At 46.9% G+C, this 17220-nt stretch overlaps 4 protein-coding genes; 1 reads left to right on the top strand and 3 right to left on the bottom strand.

Annotated features, from left to right (window-relative positions):
* Window positions 1-2452: 2452 nt before the first annotated feature.
* On the bottom strand, window positions 2453-3388 carry GSTUM_00010637001 (uncharacterized protein; the record flags this gene model as incomplete). Its single annotated transcript, XM_002841421.1, has 1 exon — window positions 2453-3388. One exon carries the CDS (start codon window positions 3386-3388, stop codon window positions 2453-2455), a length of 936 nt encoding a protein of 311 aa, XP_002841467.1.
* A 163-nt stretch (window positions 3389-3551) lies between these two features.
* On the bottom strand, window positions 3552-6761 carry GSTUM_00010636001 (uncharacterized protein). XM_002841420.2 has 2 exons: window positions 3911-6761; window positions 3552-3856 (listed from the first exon to the last, which is right to left on the bottom strand). Exons 1-2 carry the CDS (start codon window positions 6707-6709, stop codon window positions 3671-3673), a joined length of 2985 nt encoding a protein of 994 aa, XP_002841466.1. The 5' UTR covers window positions 6710-6761; the 3' UTR covers window positions 3552-3670.
* Window positions 6762-7057: 296 nt separating this feature from the next.
* Window positions 7058-10076, bottom strand: GSTUM_00010635001 (uncharacterized protein; the record flags this gene model as incomplete). XM_002841419.2 has 8 exons in its annotated part: window positions 7058-7386; window positions 7452-7702; window positions 7768-8214; window positions 8274-8409; window positions 8475-8584; window positions 8663-8764; window positions 8813-8944; window positions 9084-10076. The coding sequence occupies 8 exons, from the start codon at window positions 10074-10076 to the stop codon at window positions 7329-7331; spliced, it is 2229 nt and encodes a 742-aa protein (XP_002841465.1). The 3' UTR covers window positions 7058-7328.
* A 595-nt stretch (window positions 10077-10671) lies between these two features.
* On the top strand, window positions 10672-16495 carry GSTUM_00010634001 (uncharacterized protein; the record flags this gene model as incomplete). XM_002841418.2 has 6 exons in its annotated part: window positions 10672-11076; window positions 11130-11993; window positions 12045-12608; window positions 12664-15125; window positions 15167-15737; window positions 15793-16495. The coding sequence occupies 6 exons, from the start codon at window positions 10672-10674 to the stop codon at window positions 16288-16290; spliced, it is 5364 nt and encodes a 1787-aa protein (XP_002841464.1). The 3' UTR covers window positions 16291-16495.
* Window positions 16496-17220: the final 725 nt, after the last annotated feature.

Below are 17220 nucleotides of genomic sequence, written 5' to 3'. Positions count from 1 at the left end.
AGACATATAACTTAACAAAAATCAACCTTCCGCTGCACAACAAAAGCCTTCAATTCGTAACATGTACTGTACGGCTGCTAATTTATGACGCAGGAACTTTTTTGCTGTCCGACCATGAGGCCCGTGAAGCCGACTTGAGCCTGACGTGATATCTCGAATGGTGTTATTGTATGTGTCATAAACTGTGTAGGACTCTTCTATTATAATATTATCATACTTTTTATCATTTTATCATGATCTTAAGACGTGTGAGGGGGGTTTTCACATGCCCCACTCAAATCCTATCTTGTGTATATATATTCCCTCGTCAACGGTATTCCTATACCGACCGCTTCTCGGAGGGAAATGTTTCTAGAAGCCTTATGGTTTACAACCGGTAACCAAAGTCTGCGATTTGACTTCTCTTGTTTATTACCCCCCCTCCCCTCCCCGGTCGAGATACCTACTTCACCCCCTAAACAGACCCACATTACTCCACCGGACCTCCAACTTTCGATATGGCATTGTGTATCATAGCCACACGAGCGCTGTTTATTTACCGGCTATGATAGCAGAAATAATTCATCCGCTCGTATTGATTGGCTAGGGATGATGGGGCAAAAGGCGCACAGTTCGTCACTCGGGTGGGAAAAACCATCGCGTTCTACGATGGTCACTTCCGGATACGGGTGTTTAGGGGTTCTTATTAGATAGCCTCGCCGGGCATGTCTCGCTAGAGAAAATCGCCAAGAATGGTGGTGGGGGGGAGGGTGTGACCCTGCGCGAACTTCCCGCTCAACCCTGTGGTTGGGCAAAACCTCCGTAGATCCGAGGTTTCAATAATCAGTCACCTACGGCGGTGGCTGTAGGCTATTGAGATGGTCTGTTCCCTAAAACCTCCAAATGCCATACTATTCATGCCCCTATTGGTATCGAGTGAACGGAAGGGAGGGGCGGGGAGTGGGGGGGGAAGCCTACCATCTCGGGAAATATGAGGATGCAGTATCATACCACAAGTCTGCGGCTATTGCCGTGATAACAAGAATCGTCATATGATAATAGAAAAAGTTGGGGATGCCGATGATGATCCAAATACCCAGCAGAACACAGCCGTATCACTTCCCTCTAGAGACTACATGCAACAGCTTAATATGACTAGTTTAATATGCGAATGGACCACTCACTTCCCATGGTTGAACCGAGGGGAGGGGACAGGCGCGCAGGGTCAGGAGAACAAAAACAATCTCCTGTTCATTTCCATACTCCCATACGCAGGGTATGGTACCAGTACTACGTTGATGTCCTAACAACCCACCGACAAATAGCAGAAGACTACCACAGATAACGGGGTATCGCCATAGCAGCGGCGAATATGCCCAAGTGAGAAATGATCAGAAATCCTTTTCCCTCCAGGTGAAGGCGAAAAGAAGTGAGTATGATAGACACAGCAGGACACAGCGGTATTATCTCCCACCGAAGCACATGCCGCGATCGATACGCAGAGGAGTTAGCCCATGCTTTATATATAATATCTGCTCCTTGTTGAAAACCCCAAAGGTATCGTAAGAATTCTCGATCCGCACAAAAAAGCACCTGGATCGGCAAACGGAGGTTACCGTCCCCCCTTCTCGGCTTCAGTCCTCATCATGTCCTGTGCAGATGTCACCCCGCTAAGTACCCGCTCCGAGCCACGAACTAATTTAAATGTTTTAGTTAGGATTGGCGGCATCGCCGGAAGGAAACGCTCCAGTCTTCTACGAAAAATTCCCCAATCCTTCGAGATCCAAAAGACCCACAAGATATCGCGGGGATTCGATGGTGTCCGGATAAAATCTCCTGCTAACACATATACACCGCAAGCACAATGCCACAGGGAGCTATCAGTCGATTTCCCAGCTAGTTTGAATGAACTTCCTTTTTCTGGTATGATGGGACTAAGGCTTCACGCACATGTCTGCCCCGACGATAACTTTAAATCTGGAATCGATAGCTTGTCGCGGTATAATCGTGCTTACATACTCAAAGGTGACGGTCTGGGGACCCTTTCGCCACACTCTTTGATTCGGATACCCTTGAATCACTATTCCACCACTCCCCCAAAAAAACATCCAGTCCACCAGCGCTTAGTTTAGTTGGCGGAGGAGGGCACTTTATGAGCCCCCACCCACAGCTCAGCCTTCCTCAGGAAGAGGGCACTGCCATCGTGGCGATTTTGGCTGTAGGGATTGTATCACGAAACATCACTGGGTGGAGGCACCTGTTCGGGTCGAGTATATGACCATGGGGCCAGAAAAATGGGGGGCCATACATAACACATTGCTCACCTTACAAACTCTCGGAATAGCGTAACTAGAGGCAATACCCCTCAGGTCTAGTTAAAAGCAAAAGTAAAGAACTCCACCAGAAAGCTCTATCAAAACCACTCAAATGCCGCATTATGAAAACCTGCCAGGAAGAGAGAGTAAAGGAAACATCATCTCCCTCCCACCCCCTCACCTAGCCCCCTCCTTACTCCAAAGAAATAATTCCCAACCCTCTCTCCACCCCTAACCTCCCTCCATCCAAACCCAGGCACATAAACGCATCCCATAACAAGAACATCCCCCCACCCCCCCGTCTCTTTAAAAAACTCCCCCAGCTCCTCCGCATTAATGTACTTATTCCAATCGTGGGTCCCCCTCGGTACGATTCCAAGAATATCCTCAGCAACAAACTTTGTCGTCAAAAAGCTCGCCCAGGTCCTGGCGATCGTGGACAACACCAGCCACCCCCCAGGCCTGACATGCTCCATGGTGGTCCTCAGGAACGAGCTCGGACGCGGGACATGCTCTATGACTTCCATTAACGTAACAACGTCAAATTGGTTTCTTTGGCCCTCGAGTTCTTTTGGGAGTTGTTCGATTGTGGTATTAATGTAGCGAAGCTTGCTCCCAGTGAGCATGGGGTCTTGTCGCGCGTGCTCAAGTGCGACGGAGAGAACCTCCTTGCTCGGGTCGATTGCCACGACGGACTCTGTGCTCGGTAGTCTTGCGAGCGCCTCCGTGAGTATTCCGCCGCCGCAGCCTATGTCTAGGAAACAGAGCTTCTGGGGGTTATCAGCGTCCTGCACCGCCACTGTTGGGTCGAGTTTTTCCGTGTATGTACGTGTGGAAGAGGTGGCTGGTATTGGCGAACCTTTGAGAATGCAGCGTTGGATAAAGGAGAGACGGATTGGGTTCATTAAGTGGAGGAGACGAGAGGAACCGTGAGGGTCCCACCATGTTGAGGCTAGGTTTGCGAAGTGTGAGATTTCGGTTTGGTCGACGGAGCTAGTAGTTGAGTGGGGTCTTGTGGGATTGGTTCTGAGGGACTTAGAAAAACGTATTAACGGAGACCGTATTCGAAGGAGAGGGGGTATTCTTGAAGACATTATTATTGGTCCAGCGGGGCGGAATGTGGTGATGGATGCGTGTTTGGAAGGGATGACATGACGTTGAGACAAGCGTCTGGGAGGCCAACCCTAACCCTCTGGGGGCATGGGATTCCCGGAACTTCATGCCCAGCTGGGACAAGTTACTGCACGTCACACTCGATTTTCTGGATACGCTTGGATTTAGAATACTGGATATGCCGGCGCAAAATCAAACACTTTTAGGCCATCTACAACTCAATATCATAACTATCATGCAATAAACCCACCCATCAACCATAACTACTTGAACGGCGCAGATATAGGTTCGATAACAGTACCCTGCTTGACCATAACCCTTGGCATTGTAGAATCCTGGAACGTCGTCTTCGTAGTCCACTCAGGCCCAATGGGGATACGCAGACTGCGTTCGTATTGCTGCTGAGATTCGAAGGGGAAAGGAAGTGCAGATGCTTGATATTTAACGTTCTAAAGGAGAGCGTTAGCTTTATTGGTAATATAATCAACCCGACAGTTTCATACCTTCTTCACACGCTTCTCATTGATGATAACTTTCTCAAGCTTCTTATCCTTCCGATTATTTTTATCAACGCCCTTGATCGTTTTGAAAAACCTAGTGTCCTTCTTTCCTTTTCGTTCTGTAAGACCTGCTCCGGTCCAGCTACCCCATCCCGGAATCCTAGTATCGATTACTTGGTCGCCCTCCTCGTCGATCTTTCTCTTCTTCTCTGCCTTGAACTCTGCGACAACGTTGTCACCTGCGAAAGCCCGCTTCACAAGTTCCCGTTGATCAAGATTCACACCATTCATTCCTTTGGTTGGCACCAGATTGATAGCTCCTTCGTCATCCTCATCCCCCTCTTCGCCGCCGCTATCGCCATCGCCGCCGGCCCTGCGCTTGTTTGAGGCAAGTTTAAGTGTGGCATTCACATCAATCTCGATATCCGATCCGGGGCCATCACGGTCTTTGAGTGATTTTTTTCGATCCTTGGAGAGCTTGGAGTTTGTCTTTGCGTTCTTGGATTCTTGCCTCCCAGCTACCAAGGCCTGAGCTTTGGGTCTAACGAGGCTGGAAGTGGTGTCTTGAGTAAGCCATGGGTTAGGCTCTGGGGCCACCTTCCCCTTCTCTCCTCCGGGTAAAGGCCTGGCTGAAGTACTGCGCTTTTCGCTAGCCCCCGCTTTCTGGTTAGAAAACTGTAGAGGTGATATCCCAGGTTGCGAGAAAGGATTCTTGAGTATATTGGAAGCCGCCTTGTTCACCATTGTAACTTCAGCTTCATCCGGACTATCCTTGCCATCCTCACCCTCACTCGAGTGTTCAGCCTCCTCGAACTCAGACTTGTTTGGCTTGGGCTTCCTGGCTATTTCTTTCTTCTTCCTCCCAGCTGTGAAGACCATCCTTCCAGTATCGTTAACTTCCTCCTCGCTCCCGTCACTCTTATCTGACTTATCATCACCTTCCAAAGCCTGCCGTAGACCCTCCATTTCGGCCTTGTTCGCTCTCTTCTGAGCAGCTTCGGCATTTCGCATGAACTTGAGGTCCATCAACTTACTCTTGTTGCGTTGACCTTTAGCAGTATCACTTCCATTCTCCAGCTTTTCTAGATCTGCAAGTAGCCGCTGCTTTGCTTGCTGCTGATCTTCGTTAAACAAGTCATCCTCTTCATCATCACCACTACTCTCAAACTCCTCGTCCTCCCCAAGAACTTCCTTCCCAGCAATCCTCATTCGAAGCTCTTCTGAGCGCTTTGCCATCTCTACCGCACCATTCTGCGCTTCCTCATCCCACATAGTCCTTCCTGAGTCCTTTATCCCTTTAGACCACTTACTCTGCTTATGTCTCAAAGTCATTCGCTCTTCCGCCCTTTTCCTCTCCCTCTCCATAACATCTTCTTCACTCGGCGCACCGCCACGCTCAAGAGCCAAAGCCTCCTCAATGGCGTTTTTTTGCTTTCCCCTCTCTTTCTTGAGGATTCTGTGGTAGGATTTTGACTTGATCCTCTTGATACGTTTCGCCTTGATCTCTTCCCGGTACATGAGTTCGCGCGCAAGCCGAAGCTCAGCTGTACGTTTCTGGACCTCCTCCACGGATAGTTTATTCGTTTTCAGCTCTTCAAACCCCTTGATAGACTTTTCGGAAGCCATATTCGACTCCTTCAGTATTCCAGAGATAGTAGCTTCAAGTTCGGTTAACGGGGTAGGCTCAGAAGCCGAAAGCACAGCGACTTTCCTCGGTGCTGGCAACCGTGCATTAGGCGCATTGGCTAACGGGAAATGAAGATAATCCGCCTGTCGGCTATGCTTCACTGTATCTGTCCAGCGGCCGAGCGCCTCTTTTGACTTCTCGTAGGCTGCTGCCCGATCTAACTTGTCCTGTTGCCTCTTTGCCAGTGGGGCCGAGAGCTTCCCCTGTACTCCTGGCTTACTGGACTTTGGCGGTGGATTGCCGGCAACGAGCTCGAGCGATTGCCTGAGCTTGGGATCGGTGATGGTGGGCATGAGGTCCTCCACAGTGAGCTTATCAGAGGTTGAAGATATAGTTAAATTGTACTCATTCGGCGTCTTCCCTTCATTGGGATCATTTTCTCGAGCTCTCCTTGGCGATTTTGTCGAAGGAAGCGAACATATGATCTCTTGAAGCTTTGCAAGTTTCGAGGGGTCTTCTAGTGTCTCGTCCTCTTCAGAGAAGTCGGAAACCAAATCCCCATCGTCGTCATCTCCAGATTCAGATTCACTGTTCATAGAGCTATCATTAAGCTCATCACCCTCTCCCTCTCCGTCGTCAGAGACTGGTCGCTGAGGCTTCCTCTTCGCCTTTCCATCGACCGCCTCCTCCTCGTCTCCAGAATCAGGCCTATCCAGCATCTCCGACAAATCTATAAACCCCTCTCCATCTTCACTACTCTCATCATCACCCCCACTCTCCTCCTCTAAACCTTGCCCGGACTTGCTCTTTTTCTCTTTCCCGGTAGAGGTACTCCCCCGAAACGTAAAATCCGCAAACCTCTCCTCGTCGCTCTCACCCATTGCCTCGTCGCTGTCAATATCGCTATCATCCTCGTTGTCAATATGTCCTATCTTCCACTCATTCCCTTCGGAGTCGCTGCCGCGGTCAATCTCATCCACGCCGTCCTTTCCACCACCCCCACCTTCCTCGCTGTCGCCGTCATTTCTTCGGGACCGAGAAGGACAGTGATTCCCGAGCCTGCTAGTTGGAATGGAAGGCTCCTCGGAGAATTCAGCCGAAGCGATTGCGAAGGCATTTTGCGCTCGATCGCGCGGATTCTTGCGCATTCTTCGGCGGTTGGAAGGAGGCGCCATTGTTGTGCGGTTGTTTTTTTTTTTTTAATGGCGGAGGTGCGGTTTATAGTTTTGGTGAGACAAGGGTTTTTGGAATTGGGATTACTTTTCGGTTCGTTGGTTCCAGTTTAGTGCCAAGGATTCTACCCAGCAGAGCCGCATGCCCTTACAGGAAATCATTATCATTCATCTCCAGATTGTACAGTACGGTACTCGTACTCGTATACCACCTCAAAAGGCAATCCACACAGACCATAATTCTGTTCGAGGGGTTTTCCCGTGTCCCTCAAGGTGCGATGCCCTCACATCTTGGCTTCACCATTGAGCACCCCACGACCCAAGCACCCCCTCCATAGACGCAGATTATTGTTGATTATTAGACTATTGGCTCTTAATCTCTTTAAGGCTATGGTAGTACCACCATCTCTTATCATATTTATTACCTTACTCAATTTACAAGACAGAAATTTCTTTCTTTATACTGGTCGCCTCTTCCCCAGATCTATCATCACAGGAGGGGCATTCGACTCCACCTTAACAGGGGAACCGGCCGCAATTGTTATGTAAGAAATCCACTTGTATAATAGTAGTGGAGGTTTGTGTCTAAGGAAGTCTCGAACGTGCCCCCATTGTAACCTTCTCACGATCTAAACCGTCCAGTGAGCCCTTTCTTGGCAGATGCATCTTCGGCGAGCAATCTAAGTTAACCTGCAGTTAGTATCCAATGGTTGGTAATAAAGAGGGAGAAAAGAATAGAGCTTACTTTTCCAATAATACCGGCCCATTGATCGGATCTACATTCGCGTATTTCTTCATCTTGGTGCTGATGTTATAGAATTCGTCCGAGTTGTCGGATTTCAGGAGGTCGATTGTTTGCCTGAGCTCATCGAAGACTGTAGGGAGCATTGGATCATTGAGGCTATCCACAAACCCTTGAAGATATTTGACATCCATGTCCAAGTTGTGAACGAAAATCTTGTTAATCCGTTTTACGTCTTCGCTCAGGGGCAAGGCCTAGTGATATGTAATCAGCGACCCCCGACTTTCGCCACCAGAGTGAGCACTCCGACGAGGCTTACAAGTATAGATGTTGCGATATGGTTCAAGGCATCAAAGTAAATGAACCCCTGGATTTCTCTGGGCAAATTCAACAACGTGGAGTTCATGTTATTCCTCAAAAAAAGTGTGGTTTGCTGTAGATATTCACTAGGCTGGCTCTGTTCATTGGTGGCCATCCAATCGTATTCGGCAGTCCCAATGAGATCATCTATCTTGCTGTTCACAAGCTCGAATATTCTCTTCTCTGCGGTTTTCTTCTCGGACTTGAATCGCTCTGTTGCTTTGAGAGCTATGGCCCCTGTCTCGTTGGCATAACAAGCCTCTGCAAGGAGATATTCAAGCTCCTGACAGGCATATTCGAAATGCTCAAGATTTATGAGGATTTGAACGATCTGTCCAAGATACTGTGAGTTCAAGTGCTCCACCAAAGTGCCACAAACGTGTTCGCATAGCAGTTCGTCAAGGGACTAAAGATTTATAAAGTCAGCTATGCATCTGTGCTAGTATACACGCTAGCGCAACTAACCTTCTGTAGCTCCCGATCAATGGCGCCCTGGTTTTGGAAATACTCATCTGCGTAAAAGTAGTATTTCTCAAGTAAATCGCGGATATGGCGACAGCAAAGTGGATATATCCGCGAAAAAGGCATGGCTGTTGGAAATCTAGTAGAACTTGTTGTTGAGTCACGGTTATCCGGTATCAAATTTTGATGATGCAGAGCACATACTGTATAATTTCAGGATCTTTGTCTGGATTGTACCAGACCGATTTCACAATATTGTCATACTTTGGCCGATTCTCAACCACCATAGGTGTGTAGTCGTCGCTCATTGCAATCTACAGTTGAGTGACGCTTATTTAGTTTCAGATTCTGAAATAGTAGAAACCATATGCAAGCTATTATGAACCCCATACCTTTTTGAACTCGCTGATGAAGTCCCTCTTCAAGCATTCTGAGTACTGATCAAAAAGACCGAGAAGGAATTCGTCAAAGTGCTTGACGGGATATTCCCAGGTCTGTTGCAGATTAGCAAATAGAAGTAGTGTAGAAAGAAGCGCACTAACATCCATAGTCTGTATGAACAAGACTGATACATTTTTTATTTTCAATAATATCTCTGCCTTGGTGACATTTTCCACTTTTTGATTTATCATGACTATCGCTTTCTTACACATCGAGTCCCATAAATAATCAACCTATGATAACATCAGCACTCAAACTCGGGGAGGAGGGACTGAATAGAGCGAAAATATGAGGGCGCTTGGAACGTGAATTCTAGCAGTAAATGTCCCCCAAACGAGCTACGCCCAGTGATTAAGAAATGGGGCTGCTTACATCAACTGGAGAACGAAAACCCAAAGTTTTCTTAAGTGTAGATTTCTCAATTATTGCAAAACCACACACATCTTCCAGCAGACGACTGATACAGCTTACGCCCTCACTTGTAAGGGTAAGTGGGTTCGAAAACAGGAGATCCTTCTGTTGTCTTCTAACATTTGCGTATGTAACCCTAAACTCATCCCTCTGTCCCATCGCTTCATGTATATGCAAGCATTCAAATAAGGGTGTGAAGTCAATAGCTATGTCTTCGTTGTCGAGAACATCAAACTCTTCTCGCTCATCTAGGACAAGTTCTAACGCAGAGTTAATCTTGAGCGATCGCAAATTGGAGATACCCTGCACCCTCTCCTTCTGTCGACGCCGGCGTTGGTCAGTGTGATAGAAAGCTACCTGTCCTAATAGCATTGAATTTTCTCGGACCTTGTAGAGCCAGGTATTTAAGTCTGTCATAACGGCCTCTTTGACAATCATTTTTATGGATGGAACCGATTTCTGAATTATTTCAGCAATCTCAAATTGCGCAACCTCTCTTAAGCGCACACTCTGCAATTCCTCCAAGGCTCTTAAAGCTGCATATCGTTTCTTCTCTCGCAAAAGGTCTCCAACTCGGTTTGCCAGCCCTAAAACCTCTAGACATGACTTCAAAGCTTTTGTTGCTTCATCGATGTTCTCTCGGACCTCTCGGGAGTTGACCAGAGCCTTTTTCTTTTCCACTAGCCGTTCGGTAGAGTTCTGGATAGCTTCGTTTAGTTCAATAATTTCTTTAGCCAAGTCAACTGTGCCTTTTCGTACACTGAGAAGGTGGTTAACTGATTGAACGAAGTCCTGGTAATTATTGTTACATAGTCGTTCAACCTCGGCCTCCTGCTTTTCCGAAAATCGAGCCAGATCCCCCATAAGCTGTCTCTCACGACCTAAGGTGCAAGCATCTCCAACAGTAGAGATCAGCTGATCTATATAACCTGCATCAGAAGGAGCCAACATCATCTATTTCAAAATAGTGAGTACTGTATTCATTCAACAAAGCTCCATTTCGCATTCCAGCACGGTTGGTGCCTGGGAGTTAGGGATGATAGCCCAGTTGATATGAAAATTTTGAGGCAGAGCGCGCATACCTGTTGAACATTAATTGCAAAGGAGTCTACCATATTAGACCGATGTGCCTGAGCGCAGTGTCTTAGTAGAATAGCTGGAAAGTATCTTTGTGAGGAAAGGTAAGTTCCGTATGCAAGTTGTGGGTAGTGGCCTATCAGCGGTTTGTTAATGTCTCAAGCGGTGGACAATGGGGATCGAGTGATTGCTGAGACTCCCGAGAGTTGGGGCTCAGTTATTTTGCCAAGTTCTCACGCCAAGACCTTTATCCAGGAAAGAAATTTGGATTATCATGCCGGTAATGTACCATACTAGTACGAAAGGGGGTGGGAAAATTTTTTGGCGAAGTCTTGGCTCGGGAGCATAGTGATATTCTGTTAGCCATATTCGCCATAGCATCATAGCAAAAAAAAAAAACTTTAGAAAACCATTTGATCTCTCCCCACCACCTCGAACCCCCGAACAGACCCCACCATACTATCAACACACAATGGGCTCCGAAAAGAAGCGAAAACGCCCTCAAGACGCGGATCCGCGCCGAGCGAATAAGAGCGAAACGAAAAAAAACCCTGCAACTGCAAATAAGAGGCTGAAACCCGAGGCATCGACAGCTGCTTCAAAATTTGAGCCACCAAAGCTATCAACATTCTGTTCCTCAAAGGACGAAGAAACATCTTTCCCAAGAGGTGGTGGCTCTGTTCTTACTCCGTTGGAATTCAAACAAATATCCAATGATGCTGCTAAAGATGTCCTTTTCGAAGCCGAAAATGCGAAGGCCAAATCGACCAAAAAGAAGCCGATGAGAGAAGAATTAAAGAAAGATAAAAAGAGTAAAAGGGATGAATCCAAGAAAGGTGAACAAAAGGGAATTAAAGCAGAAGGATTGAGCTATAAGGTTGGTATTCTCTTACCAGAGGTATTAACCACGAAATGCTAATCAATTCGTAGAGACTAGTACCGGGAACACTTGTTCTTGGATGCATTTCTCAAATCAATCAAACCGACCTCGCCCTTTCTTTGCCAAATAATCTGACTGGCTTTGTTCCTCTCACTTCTATTTCGGAATCGTTGAACAAGAGGGTTGAAGCTTTAGTCCGGGATAGCGATGACGACGAAGATGAGGACGTAGAGGAAAAGATCGGAACAGCAAAATCGGAATCTAGTGAGGACGATGTTGACCTCAAGGCTATGTTCCAGATCGGGCAATATCTCCGAGCGTACGTTGTGTCTTCTTCAGAACTTGCCAATTCGAAATCTCCTTCAGGCTCCAAGAAAATTAAGAAGCGGATCGAGCTATCCTTGGATCCGGTTATGGCCAATAACGGCCTTACAACTACTGAATTAGTCGTTGGGTGTACTGTTCAGGCTTCTGTCACAAGTGTGGAGGATCACGGTCTCGTTATGAACTTGGGTATCGGGAATGATCTCAAAGGGTTTCTCTCATCCAAGGAGCTCGGGAAGGGCCGTTCGGTGACAGATGCAAAGGAAGGCCAAGTGATGCTTTGCACAACCATTGGGCTTTCGTCAAATGGTAAAATTGTCAAGCTTTCAGGAGATCTAGAACAGAAACCAAGCAAGAAGGGCAAATACTCTGGTGGAAAGGCAGCCTGGTGGCTGAGTTCTGCGCCTACAGTCGATACATTTTTACCCGGGACTGGCGTGGAGGTACTCATCACCGATATAGCAAAGGGTAGTAAAGCCGTTGGGATCGTAGGAAAAGTTATGGGACTTGTGGATGCTACAATGGACTTCTTTCATGCTTCTGGCTGGAGGGAAAAGGATATTGAATCCAAGTTTAAGGTTGGAGAAAAGGTTAGTTCGAAGCACGTCTCCCCTCTGTATAGCCTCTCTAACCTTCTCTAGATCAAAGCGCGTGTCATTGCTACTTATGCCGAGCCTCATAAACTCGCTCTTTCAATCCTCCCCCACGTCCTTTCATTTACTCGGCCAATTGAGAATGAGCCTACAACTATCCTCCCAACATCCACCATTATCAACTCCGCAAAGATTCTTAATATCGAGCCTAAAACCGGCCTCTCTCTTGACGTCGGCGTTCCTGGTGTTCCCGGTTTCGTCCATATATCTCGGGTCTCAAGCGACAGCAGAATAGAAGTTCTATCTAAGGATTCTGGCCTACATCAGACTGGTTCAGTCCATATGGCTAGAATAATTGGTTATAACTCTATGGATGGCCTCTATCTTGTTAGCATGGAGCAGAAGGTTCTCGACCAACCATTTTTAAGGGTGGAGGATATCAAAATCGGTGAAGTCGTGAAGGGAACTATCAATCGAGTCCTAGATAGTGGACGCGTTATCGTAAGCTTAGCTGAAGGGATCACCGGAATAGTAGATGAGCTTCATCTAAGCGATATCAAACTCAAGCATCCTGAAAAGAAGTTTAGAGAGGGTATTGAAGTAAAAGCAAGGGTAATTTTTTTCGACTATCCCGGCCCAATTCTTAACAATACTAATTGATGAACAGGTTTTATTAACTGACCCTTCAAAGAGGAAAGTAATGTTGACCTTAAAAAAGGCTATTGTGAACTCCGACGCCCCAATAATATCATCTTACGAAGATACAAGTTCCGGCACTCGCTCAGTTGGTACCTTGGTCAAAATACTACCCAGCGGCGCTGTAGTCAAGTTCTTTTCAGATGTCTGTGGCTTCCTCCCTATTTCCGAAATGAGTGAAGCATATATCCAGGACCCCCATGAGCACTTCACGGTTGGCCAATCTGTGAATGTCCATGTGTTATCAGTGGATCCTACAAACCAAAAGTTACGAGTTTCCTGCAGAGATCCAAACCTATTTGGTGAAGTCCATAAAGTGGCTCTTGCCAAACTACCTCCTGGTGATGTTGTCTCTGGGACCGTAGTCGAAAAGTCAGCGGATGATCTTATTGTTGAGATAAATGGCTTGGGGGCTGAAGGCATCAGAGGTGTGCTAGTGATTGGACAACTAACCGATGGTAGCCGTGAGAAGAGCTTAGGTGTTTTCAAGAAGCTCAGGGCTGGACAAAAACTTGATGGCCTCTTGGTTTTAGAGAAACATGAGGAAAGAAGGTCGATTACCTTGAGTATGAAGCCAAGCTTAGTCAAGGCAGCAAAACGCGGAAGAATGATCAGCAAATTTGAGGATGTGAACGAGGGAGAAAGAGTGAAAGGCTGGGTTAGGAACACTACTCTTCACGGCCTCTTTGTTGGGTTTGCCGGTGGGATAGTTGGAGTGGTTTACAAAAGGGACCTTCCAGCAGAAGTCCAGTCTCTCCCCAATTTCGGATTCGTCAAGAACCAGTCCATCACCGGTAGGGTGGTATATATAGATCCATCAGAGCGACGATTCCGATTATCGCTAAATTCCGCTAAATCAGAAGAGAAGGTCTCGGCCGTAGCTAACACAGCCGGCAACTCAGAGAGGCTCACTGTTAACCCTGTTGACGCGAGGTTCAAACTTATCGACGACTACACCCCCGGAAAACTCACTAAAGCAAAGGTCGTTTCTATACAAGAGACGCAGCTAAACGTGAAACTCGCCGACAACGTGCAGGGTAGGATTGACGTATCACTAGTGTTTGAAACCTGGGATGCTATCAAGGACAAAAAGTCTCCCCTCGCGTTGTTTAAGAAAGGGGACGTCTTGGATGCCAAAGTTATTGGAATTCATGATGCGCGAAACCATCGCTTCCTTGCTATCACCCACCAAAAATCGAACACCAAGACTCCTATCTTTGAGCTTTCAGCCAAGCCCAGCCACATAAAGGAAGAGGGTATTGAAGGATGTATTACAAAGCTAGAAGACATTACCCCTAATTCAACATGGGTAACGTTCTTGAACAACATTTCGGAGGAGTGTGCCTGGGCCAATATCATGCCTGACATCAGGGGAAGAATTCGCATCCTGGATCTCTCAGACAATGTCGCTCAACTAAAAACACTACAAAAGAGCTTCCCTGTTGGCTGCGCCCTCAAATGCCAAGTTCTCCGAGTCGACTCAGAGCACAGCAAACTTGATCTTTCTGCTCGTAGCCCTTCTAGTTCGGCTTTGACGTTTGACAAGTTGGCCAAGGGAATGGTTGTCCCCGGGAGAGTAACTAAAGTCACTGATCGGCAAGTCTTGGTCCAAATCAGTGAATCAGTTTCTGGACCGATCAGCCTTACCGACCTTGCAGACGACTTCTCACAAGCGAACACCAACGGGTACAGCAAAAATGAGGTGATTCGCGTTTGTATCATAGATATTGATTCCCCCAACAAGCGAGTTACTCTTTCAGCTAGGCCTTCCCGTGTAATGATCTCAGATCTACCAGTCAAGGATCCCGAAATCCAAGCCATTGTGAATGTCAAAGTCGGAGATATTAGACGCGGCTTTGTGAAGCAAGTCTCTCCCAAAGGGCTCTTCGTTACTATAGGTGGTAACGTCACAGCCTGGACCAAGATTTCTGATCTCTCGGATGGGTTCTTGAAGGAATGGGAAGGTTTATTCACGGTTGGTCAGCTCGTCAAGGGTAAAATCATGGCTGTTGATTCCACCTTGGGTCACGTCCAGATGAGCCTTAGAGAATCGGATATATCCGGAAAGGAAAAACCGAAGCCAGCAGACTACTCCTCACTAAAGGAAGGGCAAATCGTCAAGGGGAAAGTGAAGAATATCGCGGAATATGGTGTTTTTATCAGCGTGGATGGCTCTCAAAATATCAGTGGACTATGTCATAAGAGCCAAATCGCGGATAGTGCCATTGATGATATTAGCAAGCTCTATGCGACCGGAGATCCTGTTAAGGCAAAGATTATAAGTATTGATCTGGAAAAGAAAAGAATTTCTTTTGGGTTGAAGTCAAGCTACTTCAAGGATGAAGTTAGTGAGGATGAAAGCGAGGACGGTAGTGAAAGTGAAGGTGGTGCTGACCTCAGCGCTGTAAAGGTATGTTTGGGGTTATTTTGGATGTCAATGCCATTCTAACTGATTCCCCATAGGACTTCGAGAGTGATGCTGATGGAGAATCTGACGAGAGAGAGCAAGAGCAAGAGGAGCCTAGTGTCGAAATGAACGATGCACCTACTAGCGAAGGTCTCAGCACTGGGGGGTTCGACTGGTCCGCAAGTATCCTAGACAAACGCGGTCCTGACACCGATTCTGAGGGGGATAGCAACTCCGAAGAGGAAAAGCATAAAAAAAAGAAGCGCAAGAAGGCCCAAATCAAAGAAGATTTGACAGGAAATCTGGCGACAAGGGAACCACAATCCGTCGCTGACTTCGAACGGCTCCTCCTTGGAGACCCTAACGATTCCAAACTATGGATCATGTACATGTCATTCGAACTACAGCTTAGCGAAGTCGAGAAAGCTAGGGGGATTGCGGAGAGAGCGATCAAGACTATCGCCCTTCGGGAGGAAAGTGAAAAACAGAACGTCTGGATCGCTATGCTAAATATGGAATCCATGTATGGCACCGATGAGACTCTCGAAGAAGCCTTCAAGAGAGCTTGCCAGTATAACGAGGCGCAGGGCATGCACGAGAAACTAGCAAGTATCTATATTCAAACTAGCAAGACTGAGGTATGGTACCCCCCGATCCAAAGCCTCAGCCAGACACTTAACTCCATGACTCCAGAAAGCAGATGACCTTTTCAAAGTAATGATCAAAAAATTCAGCCAAGATCCTAAAATCTGGGTAAACTACGCCGACTTTCTCCTCAGCAGCAAGCAAAGCTGCGATGCTGCCCGTGCACTCCTTCAACGCGCGATGCAAGCACTCCCGCAAAGCCAGCACAAAGACCTCATATCTAAATTTGCCAAGTTAGAATTCCGCAGCGGTGATCCCGAGAGAGGACGAACACTGTTTGAGAACTTGCTCGCCACCTTTAAAAAGAAGAGCGATCTATACAACATGTTCTTGGATATGGAAATTAAGTACGGGAGTGAAGAGGAGGACGGGAAGGAAGGTGTCAGAGCATTGTTCAAGAGGGCTCTCGCTGAGAAGACTTCGACCCGTCAAGCCAAGGCTCTTTTCAAGAAGTGGTTGGAGTTCGAGAAGAGCAAGGGGGATAAAAAGAGCACTGAGACTGTGACGAGGAAGGCGAAGGAATACGTCGAGGCGAAGGAGGAGTGAGTGGAGCACAATACCCGGATGTTGTAACTTTATGTAAATCATGTTTGTGCATATTGTGGCCCGCGTAATAAAAGTCAAAATTTCCTTTCTTGCGGCGATATGATTGTTTGGGGGTTGGTAGCGAGTGATCTTTCGTTGTTCGAGATATAATAACTAGGGCAGCATGTACCGTACAGTAAAGTACTATATTATCTATCATATCCAACTCCAACATGGCAACACCTTACGCTTCGAAAAACATCCAATACATTCAAAAAAATTTCAAACGTGAAAACACGGTATCTATCATAAAAACAGAAAAAACAAAACAAAAATGTAAAAAAATGTACCACCCCCCACCAATCAACTCCCCCAACCGAAAAAAAACCAGGGAAATCGAAGCAGGCGGGAGAAGGGTCAATCAAAGGAGCCGGGAACGGAACGAAACCCATGGAGGAAAATAGACAACGCTCAGCAAGCCGCCGTAGCGGAGCTCCTAAGGTTAATAAAATCAATTATAACCTCTACTGATGATGTTGGGGGAAAGAGGAGTGTGAGGGACGTTGGCCTTTTATAGTGTTTGGGGAGGGAAAAAAAATTCGCCGAACAAAGGGCTTGGCAGTGGAGGGTTGTGCCCTATTGTTGAGAATTACGGCAGGGATAACTTAGAGTAGGTGAGATTAGAGGGGCAGGGCATAAGTTAAGTTATGTAAATTCATGCCCAAGGGGCTGGTTTTGGTCCGATGAAGCTCTGCGGTTCCAAGATTGGCTGCATACCCTATCATACGAAATCAACTTTTGTCTCTTTAATACTGTACGGTATCGTGCTTCTCCAGTCCTCCTGAAACGCGAAAAGCGCTCTTCCGCCTTCTTTCTTACGACCCTTTATTCTTCCATACAAAACCATTGTCCCTCCCCAACCAAACAACATCTTCACCAAAGAACTGCATA

This window comes from Tuber melanosporum (genome assembly GCF_000151645.1).
Source record: "Tuber melanosporum whole genome shotgun sequence assembly, scaffold_72, strain Mel28".
Lineage (NCBI taxonomy): Eukaryota > Fungi > Ascomycota > Pezizomycetes > Pezizales > Tuberaceae > Tuber > Tuber melanosporum.
The sequence above is the reverse complement of the archived record's forward strand: the minus strand, read 5'-3'. Positions and strand labels throughout refer to the sequence as shown.